Raw genomic sequence first — 12930 nt, 5'->3', positions numbered from 1 at the left:
AACTCTTAACTTAAACGAGCTTCAATTGTCTGCTTTCAAAATTTTTTAGAATGTTTCTCTTGAATCACGCAGTTGAATAGATTATTTTTATTATTAGGACTACTCTTTAGAAACTTAATTTCAAAATATTTCATAAGCGGCCCGAACAATTGGGTAAGCATTGGTCCTGAATTGTTTTGATCGGTCCCTGTATGGGGCATACGCTATTCATTTTTAAACAGCAAAAAATTATTTCATTTTCACTCAAGTCCACTTCAAAAACATTTTTAAAACATATATTTTAATAATTAAATATAAATTAAACGTGAAAGTAGCTTACCTTCTGCTGAAGAAACTACAACGAAGACTAACAAAGCAATTATTATGTGTGGAATCATTGTATATAATTGATCGGACAACTTACAATTGAGTTAATATTTTAAAAATAGCAAATAATGATTTGCCTTAACAAGCATTAAATGAGGAAGTCCAACTACTTATTATATCAGGAACCGGAAATCAATTAAAATGTTTTGATAAAAACAAACAAAGAAAAGTTTAACTACTTATACGTCTAATCTCACCAAAATTCTATTTTTTTTCTACAGCAAGTCGAGTGATAGGGAGTTTATAACACTAGATTGCCGAAGGAAGTCATTTTATCTGCTTTTTCATTTGCAAAAAATGTACAAATAGTAATGCAAATTTTTTTTCAAGCGAAGTAATTTTTTTATTGTTCATATTTACTGTAAATAATGCTTAAAAAATATTAAAAAGTAATTTGAAATTTTTTTTTCACACATTAGTTGTTCCTTCACAATTCAGTCATTTTGATTGCTTTTGGGCAATATAGGTATATACTAAGTTTTAGTCTTTCTAGTGTTTATGAAGACTAAATCACATGATAAAAAGTTAACAAAAAAAATTCATTAATATCAAACTGTACTTATTTTTTTAAATGAAAGTTATAAAATGGGGGGAAAATTTTTCATGTACCAATTGCGTGGGTTTCGCTTGAAAAGCTTTTTAAAATTATTTTTAAACTGCTCCATGTAAAGTTTAAAGCAGCATATTAGATAAAGTATACAATTTTTGAATATTCTAATAGTTCTGTAATGCACAATATACTGTACCATAGATAGATGCAGGCAGTTCAGAAAAAGATGATTTTATATTGCCAATTCTTAAATTTAAATTCTAGAGAATCTCTTGAAGCAAAAAATTTTGTAACACCTTTTAATAACAATAACAAAAAACTATTATTACACACTATAACTATAAAGTTACTATTAATAAAAATAAAAAAATTATCATTTTACTGCAATTTTTACTATTTAGATTATTATTTTACTCGAATGTAAAGTGATAGAATATACAGACAAACCCCGCTATAGTGAACACGGTTTATAGTGAACTCCCGATTATAGTGAACGAAAATTTCGGTCCCTTGAGGGTTCACTATAGCGGGGTTTGACTGTATATTCAAAAAGGGCACTTGTAGAAAATGTTAGCAACTTAAATATATAAAAAATAGTTAGAATAATTTTTAATGTGTCTCTTATGAAATAAAGTTAAAACAAGTTTTTTTTTTTTTTGGCTGCCATTTTTGTAAAAAGTTTACCGATGCAAAGACACCATTTCAGATTGACAGACGTTTGGATTATGCACTATTTCTGAAATAATTTAGCACGGTCCTTAAATATTAGCTCAAATTAATTAAATAATTAACTTAATAAATTACTTTACAATTTTGATATAAATATTTTTCTTGTGAAATTGTAAGAAATGATATGATCATACTAACTATTGTTTTGAATTACATTTAGAAAAACGTGCAAAATAAAACGGTTCATAATGTATAAGATTTCTCTTTGTCTGAAATCTCAAGACACTGATTGCATCAACAATTCTTTAAGAACTACCCAACTGTTATATATCATGTATGAAATTCCCGTTGCATTCATATTTTGTCTTGTCAACCTTGTGTCATAATTTTATTTTTATTGTCACGAAAATTTTTGTACTAAAAACAATTTTTCAATAAAGCAAAAAAAAAAAAAAAAAAAAAACAATGCAGTTTCAAACCTTTGATCCTAAGAAGATTAAAAATTATTTTTTAAAAAGTATTGTCACCTATATAGGTAAAATGGTCACTTAAGTTCATAATGGCGTTTAGGCTGACTTCACACTAGCGATAGGAGGAGTTCTGGCTGAGGGAGTTCTTACTTTAGACAAACTATATACAACATAGGGATGAGCGAAAAACGAAATGGAATTTTCTGGTGGGTCAAGCGTTAGTTATTGTTTAAAATTTTACTAAAAGCGATTCAGTTTTTCACCTATTTTAAGGTTAACATCAGGGATAATTTCTCACCTATAGCACAAAAAAGTAGTTTATTGAGCACATTTAAATATTTATTTACTTTATATTCACGATCGCAATGCTTGAGTTCGCCCTTAAAAAATCAGGCCTGAAAAATCAGGCATTTATTTATTAAGTTTTCATTTAGTTCCATCAGAATCATTGGCCGAGTCTCTATAGTCCAGGCTTTATGACTTAAACACCACCTTTTCCTGTTACGGGCATTGGCCTCACTGATGAGTGGCTTCTCAATTGCAGCACGGCCAGCAATTCCCTGTTTATGAAGCTCCCTTCTAATTGTTTTGGTACTCACAGGGTTCGGTAACACAACATTCATTTCAGCAGTAACTTTTGCAGCTGTGGTTTTCATATTTTTCGTCACAATTGCCCTTAATGATCGTCTGTCACGATCACTCAGGACACACTTTCGTCTACGCTGTGATTTAGCAGATGATGTTTTTCAGCTTTTCAAATATGCGGAATAAATCTTCGATACAGTACCTCTTGAAGCACTAAACACCTCGGCTACCTTGCTTACGGAAACACCTACCATACATGCTCCAACAATTTGCCCACGTTCGAAGTCTGTTAACTCTGACATAACGCAATGACAACCTCACATAACAGTACTCCGACAACAACTGAACTGTTTAGCACATTTACGAAGTTGTATAGGTGGCGTAAGTAATCAAAAACGCCAGCGCCCCCTACATATTTCATTAAAATCAATCTTTCTTTTCAAACTTGCATTTCACAAGGTGTTTCCATATTTTTGTCCAACCCCTGTATATTATTATTTGAAAATAAAATTTTCAAACGAAGAACATTTAATTTGGAATTCTGCGGATTTATAAAGCAAGTAAGTGTTATGGTTTTTATAATAAAAATTATTTTTGTAAATAATATTTTTTCTTATTTGATGATAGTTCTCTACAGAATGGTTTTTTATGTCTGATTAAGAACTATAAGAATAAAAAAAAGAAATAATATGACAGTTTTTTTTAATTTAATATGAGGAATTTATAAAATCGTTTTTTTATCCTAAGAATTCCTTATTTTACGTTTTTTAGTTTATAATCTATATATATAAAAGAAAGTCGTGTTAGTTACTTCACTTATAACTCAAGAACGGCTGAACCGATTTAGCTGAAAATTGGCAGGGAGGTAGTTTAGAGCCAGGAGAAGGACATAGGATACTTTTTATCCCGTGCGATAAACCGTTCCAGCGATATCAGTGAAAGTCGAAATGGAATTTTCTGATTGGTTAAAAGCTAGCCATTGTTTTAAATTTTGCTATAAACGATTGAATTTTCAAATATCTTGAAGATAACAACAGTGATATTTTCTATCTTATAACTCTATTCATTTAGAAAAGTAAATTAAAGTAAATTGCATATACTTTAATTTTTAATTCGCGCTTTTCTTTATGTCAGGTGAGCACAAGCAAGTAAAATCAACGAGAATAGATTTCTTAATTGTTGGTCGTATCACGGATTCAGTAATGTGAAAACTGTTTAATAAATATAAAGACAAAAGCAAATTTCATTCAAATTGCACGTTTTCAGAAATATTTATATTTAGTACGTAATTTTAGGTTAGCAAAATTAAATATACTTTTCGAAGATTTCAGTGCTGTGACAGTTGTCATTTGAAAACTATTAGTTTGTTTGTTTATTTATGCAAAGTTTTCGAATTCATCCATTTTATTTCTTTCATTTATAAAATTGATTTTTGTTTTAAATCTTATAATTTTCATATTTCTTATTCATCTCATTTTTATTGCTCTTTTTATTATTTAAAATATGTATGTGATATTTCGATTTAGCAAATTTGCGACCACTGCCAACTTTTACATTTCTTTTTCGTTGTCAGAAAGAATATTTGCAAAAATATGCCGCCTAAGCAAATCGCTCTTAGTCGGTCGACATCTCAAGCGCGCAAAAAGAGAACTACCCGTGTTTCAGAAACATCGGAGCAACGGGAAAAAGACTTGAAACTAATCAAGAACAGAATGCTTTTGCCCGTTCCTTAGAAACGTCTGAGCAACAGGAAAGAAGACTGTCAACAAATCAACTACGAACTACACAAGCCCGTTCGTCGGAAACATCAGAGCAACGGGAAGCAAGAATGAAAACCGACCGAGAACGCATTTCGCTATTCAGACGCTGCCAATACTCTGATTTGAATTTCAGTGCATTTCACTATGATCCGACAACAAACTATAGTCTTCCCCCAAGTGTCATCATCGGAGAAATATATCAATTATGTATGTTTTGTAATGCTCTCAAATTTAAAAATGAAACAGCTGAAATTTGCTGTTCTAGAAGCATACAGAAACTACAAGATTTTACGTCGCCTGCAGAGACATTATCAACCTTCGTATCAGGTCAAACAAACCAATCGAAACATTTTTTGGCGCATATACGCCGGTACAATTCGTGTTTCTAAATGACTTTATTCGGTGCTACACGTATCCTGAACGAGAATTACATCCCAACATTCAAAGTGCAAGGCCAAATTTATCATCGTGCAAGGATCACTTCTTTCAATGCCTAACGCAGATCATAAATTTCTACAAATTTATTTCATGGATAACACAAATGATCAAGTCAATCAAAGTTGTCAGGTAAACAATGGCACTAAACGAAAAATTGTTACCGTATTACAAAATTTTTCGATCAACATAATCAGTTAATTAGGCTGTTCACAATTGCCCTAGACTAAATGTCATCCGATATTTACAAAGTTGTTATTAGAGCTGAAAAAACACCTGTAGGCCACCACAAAGAAAAATACAATGCGCCAACATTGGATGAAGTGGCTATTGTTATAGTTGGCGAAGAATTTACCTCCCGCGATACAGTTCTTCATCGCAGAAATCGTGACGTTCAAAGAGTTCTCAGAAACGTATCGATCATATGATGCATTGCAATATCCTATTTTATTTTGGTGAGGAGAGGAGGGATATTATTTTAACATAAAATTAAGAAGTCCGCAAACAGGCGAGAAAACCAATAAGAAAGCAAGTGCAATAAGTTTTTATGCATATAGATTAATGATTGCCAAAACGCTGATAATCATACTTTAAAATGTCGACAATTAGTTCATCAATACATTGTCGATATGTATGCGAAAATTGAAACTGAACGCCTACTGTATATTAAATTAAATCAAACCAAATTACGTTCAGAAGAATGCATTCATTTACGGGATGCAATAATTAATGATGGTAACGTTAATCCTAATGATGTGGGGAAAATGATTATATTGCCGACTACATTTGCAGGGAGAAAAACTTGGACTCCCTGCAAATGTAGTATTCATACATGTCTGAGTATTCATACATGTGCCTTGGACTCCAAGGCACATGTATGAATACTCACAGGATGCAATGACATATGTTCTCGCATATGGGCTCCTAGATTTATTTATTACATTTACGTGCAATTCTGCTTGGGTTGAAATTAGAGATATTTTGTTACCAGGACAATCATCATCGGATCGTCATGATATTACAGCACGTGTGTTCAAACAAAAATGATAATCTTTACTTGATTTCATTGTGAAGCATCATGTTTTTAGAGAGACACGGTGTTGGGTGTACTCTATTGAATGGCAAAAACGAGGATTGCCTCAGGCACACATTCTAATTTGGCTTATTGAAAAAAAACCACTTTCTAAAACTGATCAGATATCAGCAGAAATTCTTGATGTCACCATAGATCCAGTCTTATTTCAGATCATTGTCCAAAATATGTTTCATGCTCCGTGTGCATCACCATACATGTCTGTTTGAAAATGCACTAATGATATCCTAGAGAATTAACTGCTTTTTTTCACCATTAAATAAAATTTGCATTTCAAATCATAATCGCAAATGTCATTTACACACTTAAATACAAAATTCAAATTCAAATTGAAAGCGTTGCAACGCACGCAGGGTACAGCTAGTTTTTCAATAAAAATTATTGTCAAAATATTTTTTTGAAAAATTGAATGGTATAACATCATGTGTTTGTGTATACTTCTTGTATATTTTAATGTTTGAAGTAATATGATTCAGAAAAGTATGAAATAAAAATTCAATACGTACGTATTAAAGCTACCGCAGCTATATACTTGGCGGTTTTTAAGTGCCGCCAATCTACGCCTAAAATGTTTGCTACAAATCATAAAATAAAACACTTTATTTTAAATCAAAGTAGTCAATCGGATTTCGGTGGACAATGGGCGGATATAGAGTTTAATATAGACTCAAAACAATCTCTATTTTCTTTCACCTGATGCTGTCGCCATATGAACTCTAATAAATAGGATTCCAAATGAAATAACATTTCCAAAACTTTTTTTTACCAAGATAAAGTTTCATGTCATGGGAATTTGGTAAAATATTTCGCTCCTGAAAAAATAAATTTGCCTCTTGTTCTGTTTTTGGCAAATCCCATAGACGCTTTTTCGTTGCCCTAAAAATCAGAAAACAAGGCAACAAGGAATCCAAAAGATAACTGTGTGCAAACAACAGGATTTCTCTTTATTGGCGCATTAGAGCAACTTCTGCTGCTCTGGTGTTATGCCAAAAATTCAACGAGAATTTAGCTGTTCTGCTTTTAAGTTACATATTGGAATTCATATCGAGATCTTGCAATTACAAAATTTTTTTGTGTGGTATGTCATCTGAAAGTTAATCTGTGTATATATTATTTGAGAATAAAGTTTTCAAATGAAGAACATATCATTTTGGAATTCTATTTATAAAGCAGGTAAGTGTTATAATTTAAAAAATAAAGAAATTTACTTGTAATTTTTTTTTTCTTATTTAATTATAATTTTCTATAGAATGGTTTTCTAGGTCCAATTATATATTTAAAAAAAATTAAAAGCATGAAAGTTTTTTATTCTAATGAGAAGAATTTTTTAAAAATGTTTTTTCTTGTAAGTATTCTTTATCTTACATTGTTTAATTTCTAACTAAGGATCTTTATTCGCGATCGCAACGAACTATAGGGGGCGTTGTTGTATGAGACGCATACCTGCGATTTCTACATGAACCGTCATTCAGTTACTCTAGAGACGTCGTTAATGTAGCATGTAGCATTGCAACGTTCCTTCTTTATTGTGACTAATTAAATTTAAAAAAGAAAAATGCTTGATATTCTTTCTTGTACAACCGAAAACAAAATGGTATCTCTTTTTATTAGAGAAGGAATATCCAAAACACATCGGAAAAATATTTGTACATTAACAGAAAAAAATATGTATATTCTTATAAGAGTTAAAACCTAATGCCCGAGAAATAGTATTACTAAATTTAATGATATAACATGAAAGGCCCATTTAAACTTTACATTCTATAGTTTTAAGAATCATATTACTTCAAAAATTAAAATGAACAAAAAGTATACATAAGCCTCATAATTTTATGAAATTTAATTTTGTAAACAAAGTTTTCTGACAACAATTTTTATCAAAAAATTTCAAGTTTCAATAAAAATCATTATTTAGAAACTAAGAAACTTAAAATAAAGAATGCTGACGAAACAAAAACAAGAAAACAATTCTTTTTTGTCGCCATTTTTAGTGCTACAAAAATTCGTCTTTCAAAAATTCGTCCGAATTTTTATTCCATACTTTTCTGAATCATATTACTTCAAACATTGGAATATACAAGAAGTATACATAAACACATAATGTTATACCATTTAATTTTTCAAAAAAAGTATTTTGAGAACAATTTTTATCAAAAAATTATAAACTAAAAAATGGAAAATAAAGAATTCTTAGGATAAAAAAACGATTTCAAGAATTCTTTACATTGAAATAAAAACTTTCATATTGTTTCTTTTTTTATTATTCTTATAGTTCTTAATCAGACGTAAAAAACCATTCTGTAGAGAACCATCATCAAATGAAAAAAAAATATTTACAGTCAAATTTTTTATTGTAAAAATCATTGCACTTACCTGATTTATAATTCCCGGAGAATTCCAAAATGATAAGTTCCTTGTTTGAAAACTTTATTCTCAAATAATAGATACATAGTTTATCCCTTCATTACTTTTAGATAACATACTACACAGCAAAATTTTATAATAGATATGAAATTGAATCTGTAGCTAAAAACAGAATAGCTGAATTCTAGTTGAACTTATTCTTTCAAAACTGAAAAATACTTACCAAGAAAGCGATTAAAATTAATTAAGAATCAGCGCAAATGGCACTATTTCAAGAAACTTGGATAATTTTTTATTGTTGTTTTCCGAATTATATGGATACAGAAATATATACTATTCTATAACGAAGAAGAATATGTTATAACTATTACAATTTTGTATGTTCTGAATTCATATTTATTCACTGGAATGACGAAAGCAATGTTGACTTCACTTTAATTCGTAATGAATTGAAGACAGAAGAAATGCATTTTACCTTAATACACACATCTGTAACAGTATCCGAAATCGGAAGTCATCAGTTGCAAGTTTGTTGATAATAGAAATTAAAAATTATTGCGGAATTTTTCTTCAAATGTTTGGCGTGTTCTGTTCCTGAAAGATTTACTAATATTCTGGAGATTTTTTTCAAGTTCTTCGGCCTTCTCCTTAGGGAAATTTTGTTTCTTATTTGCTGCTAAAAAATGGCGTCTGATTCAGTCAATGATTTCGATGGAACTAAATGAAAACGTGATAAATTAATGTCCGATATTTACAGGCTCCCGCTAGACGGCGTACTCGAGTGTTGCGATCGCGAATTGAAACTTAAAATTTTCTGATAAAAACTGTTGTCAAAAAACTTTTTTTACTTAATTAAATTATATAAAATTAAATTATATAAAATTATGAGGCTTATATATACTTTTTGCTAATTTTAATGTTTGAAGTAATATGATTCTTAAAACTATGGAATGTAAAGTTTAAATAGGTCCTTCATGTTATACCTTTAAACTTAGTAAAACTTTTTCTCAGACATTAGGTTTTAACTCTAATAATGTGCAAGAGGTCGTGGATTCGATCCCCACCAACTGAAGGCTACCCATGGAGTAAATGGTGACCGAATCACGTTATGTCTGTCGAGTCACTAAGTCCTCCATGTTTTAACCGGCTTCATTCGAGTAAAGATTATACAGCTGCATAACATCGACCGATAATTATAATTTGACATAAAATCCCACAGTGCTTCTAATAATATGGCCAGGGACTGTAATTTGGCGAAAATAGAGCCGCCGGCATAGTCTGGTTCCCTGCAAATATCAGCTTGATTGCATCCATTTTTAATTTTTCTGATTTTGCCCACTTTATCATCAATGGAGAACGCTTTACGTTTACTGTTCACCATAGTTAAATTTGAGACACTTGTTTGCATGATTTTTTAAACTGAACTGAGAGCAAAAAGAAGTTGAAATGAGGGCCTTATCAACACATATTAGTGTCCAACCCTTTAACCAATAATGAATAATTGCTCATTCCCTCTGACAGAAAATGCATATTGATCCAACCTGGGTTGGAAACATCTGCTTTGTTTGTTTAGGGATGGGAAAGTGAGATAAAAGAAGCAAACAAGAAAAAATGCACATTCCCCACTATAAATGGTTTTGAAAATCGGTATATGTATTTTTTTTAAAGTAGAAATTTCAAAATTATTACAAAAAAAATCAGTTGAAGACAGAAAAAAGTTCTTTATATGCAATTTCTTCACTTTTTTGGTGCACTATATCCACAAAAAATAACATTAACCATGTATAGCAAGGCACGGGACCGAACATTTCGTTCACTCTATTAACATTTATTAACATTTCATATATATATATATATATATATATATATATATATATATATATATATATATATATATATATATATATGATATTTATATATATATATTTATATACATAATACATTGAAAAAATTATATGGCCTCCTCGGTCACCCGACCTATCATGTCTTGATTTCTGGGGTCATATGAAAACACTGGTTGAATATACTACCCTAAAAGGAAATTTTCACTTAAAATAGTATAATTTTATTGACATCATAATTATGCTGATATCTTCTTTCTTATGCACCACACATTTGTTAATGATACTGAAATTTTTAAAGGTTGTATATTTTATGGCATAATATTATTCGGAAAGCTACAGTTTCTCGTTCAGTTTTATCAAGTTGGCTTTTTATCTGCCATTATTAATTAGCACACGTGAAAAGATTAGATAATAATTATCACTCAAAAATAAGATGTATTATTCCAGTTGCAATTGTTTTAGTCATATGTTCTTGTCATCGTCAACATGGCTCGTATTTTACAAAACGAAAACCTCCTCGTAGTTTATTCCAAACGTTTCTTGCATTTTGAATGGAAGCTTGAAGAATAATTTTATGAGCAACCGCCAAGAGCACAACAGAGAAATAATGATATTTAAATTTCCCTCCACCTCTATTTATGTATAAATCTGAGGAAAAAAGAAATGTGGAAAACCGTTATCTTTATTAATGCATTTCAGAATCTTGTTAACCGCAGTTAACAACTCGAAAACATTTCTTTTTTACATAATGTTAATCATATTGCTTTCCTAAATGAAAAGATATTTAAATACTTTTATATTTGAATAAATAAAAAATATACGAGGAAAAAAACATTTATTCTAAGGGCAACAAAAATTTCAATTACCTAGAAATTATTTTTAATTTAGTGCTGCCATCTATCAGAAAAAATAGGAGTTGTATTTTCATATATTTGTTTTCCTTTGACTACGTCACAACCCTTATCTAACTTTATCCGAGAAAGAAAGGAGCAGGTCGTCGTCGTTAAAGAATCAGACCCAAAGTCCCCTCGCTCCGCCCATTTTGCGTCATAGCGATAGCTACTCCCCTTTGCACACGAAATCATCATTCTCAGCCAATGAGAAATAAGTTACCATTTGTTAGCTCCTTCCTTTTAAAGCGCGAAATAATTTTCAAAGGAAAATTAGGAAACCCTTAAAATTTTCAGATTTAATATTTTAACCATTTTGTTGCATTCAATTTTTTTTTAAACTTTTCGCAGGGTGAAACAATTATTTAATAATAATTACCACCTCGTTGGAAGGCGAACTTTCTGTCCCCTGAGCCATCACGGGTCGCTCAAAGCATTATGTAACTCTTTTTGCGCTAGCAAGAATCGCCAAGGTTGCTGTATTTGAAATTTAAAAAAAAACATGTTGTTGTCTGCCTGCCAGCAGGGTATACACGGTGGTTTAAATGAAAACATTAACTGGAGAAGGAGATTTAACATTGATGTGTACAAAATTTATAAACAACTTGATATTATTAAATACATAAAAATAAATAGAATGAATTGGATCACCCACGTTATTCGAATGAGTGACGACAACACAATAAAAAAGATACTGCTTTTTAGACCTACTGGAAAAAGAAAGCGGGGAAGGCCGCGATTGAGATGGGCTGACTCAGTGCAGTTTGGTTTTCTCGCAATTAATGAAAAAAAATTGGAGATCTTAAATATATCGGAAGTCGTCATGGAGAAATCTTCAGAGGAAGGCTTTAGCTCACATTGGGCTGTCTGGCCAACTATGATGATAATGAGACAATTAGGTACCAAAGCTTCCAAAAGTGTTGGTAATTTTTCCAGCATTTTAAAATTTTCATTGCGATAGAGCCTCTTTCTTTCTTTATTTACGAAAAGATTGGGTGCCTGGGCGACGCAGCGGCGCCTAACCCTACATCGTGATAAATAATTTATAATCATTGCATAAAAACATTTTGTGTTGAGCAACATTATGGTAGCTTTATTCGATAAAGCTTCAATAAAGTGGGATTGCATATGAATTTTTATATCACTTATATGTAGTGGCGTGGAAAATAACTATCAATGAATGAAAAGTAAGGCATTAAAACATTAACTTAGATAGCACTAGAATAAATTTTTGCAAAAAGCGTAGAAAGTTGGTAGCCCTGGAATCCCTAACGATAAATCTTCCCTCTCAAAATAAACTAAAATCGAGAGATTTACCCGAACTCTATTTGCATTTAAAAGGTTTAATTATAGAAGGAAAATCGTTATGTCATTAAAAAAAATTGAAAAAGTTTGGTTTTCTTAGGTTGGTTTCTTAGGTTCTCTTGGTTTTACATGCAGATATATGTATCTGTATGAAAAACTATGAGAAATGAGCAACAAAACATAAGACTGTACACTCTGTTATTTATCGCTTATTACTTGCTCATTTCTTCGTATGATTTAGCTGTAGGTTTTCAATTAGCATCAAATTTAAAGATATTAAAAATACTGTATGCGATGGAGCAGGGGTATTTTTTCACCCAATAATTCTTCACTTTTTTTTCCAGTGATCATCATCCAGGATTAAAATCTTGTCGCCTTTTCCTCAAATCTAATACACTTTACACAGACATCGATGTTGCTGACATTAGTTGTTTTACCACACGTTCTAAAATAAAATGACAATCTGATTTAAAGAAATTGAAATCACTTATATTTCCGAATATGAAAATAAAAACTTCGTAAATATTTAGTCCTGTATTCTGCAAATTTTACTATAGAATTCGCTACCAGTTTATTAGAACTGTGTCAAAAAGCAGAGC

At 30.8% G+C, this 12930-nt stretch overlaps 1 protein-coding gene across 1 annotated transcript in view; it reads right to left on the bottom strand.

Annotated features, from left to right (window-relative positions):
* LOC147810665 (uncharacterized) overlaps positions 1-2942 on the bottom strand; it is a 35564-nt gene extending 32622 nt beyond the window's left edge. The window contains exons 1-2 of the mRNA XM_087160459.1: positions 2892-2942; positions 2561-2777 (exon numbers count right to left, since the gene is read on the bottom strand). Coding sequence (XP_087016585.1) covers positions 2561-2777; positions 2892-2942 — 268 coding nt within the window. The remainder of the gene's footprint in view (positions 1-2560; positions 2778-2891) is intronic.
* Between the last annotated feature and the right edge of the window lie 9988 nt (positions 2943-12930).

The sequence above is a fragment of the Parasteatoda tepidariorum genome, chromosome 4, assembly GCF_982258835.1.
Source record: "Parasteatoda tepidariorum strain Cologne lab strain chromosome 4, Ptep-v5.0, whole genome shotgun sequence".
NCBI lineage: Eukaryota > Metazoa > Arthropoda > Arachnida > Araneae > Theridiidae > Parasteatoda > Parasteatoda tepidariorum.
Note: the sequence above shows the minus strand (reverse complement) of the source record. Positions and strands in the feature narration are given on the sequence as shown.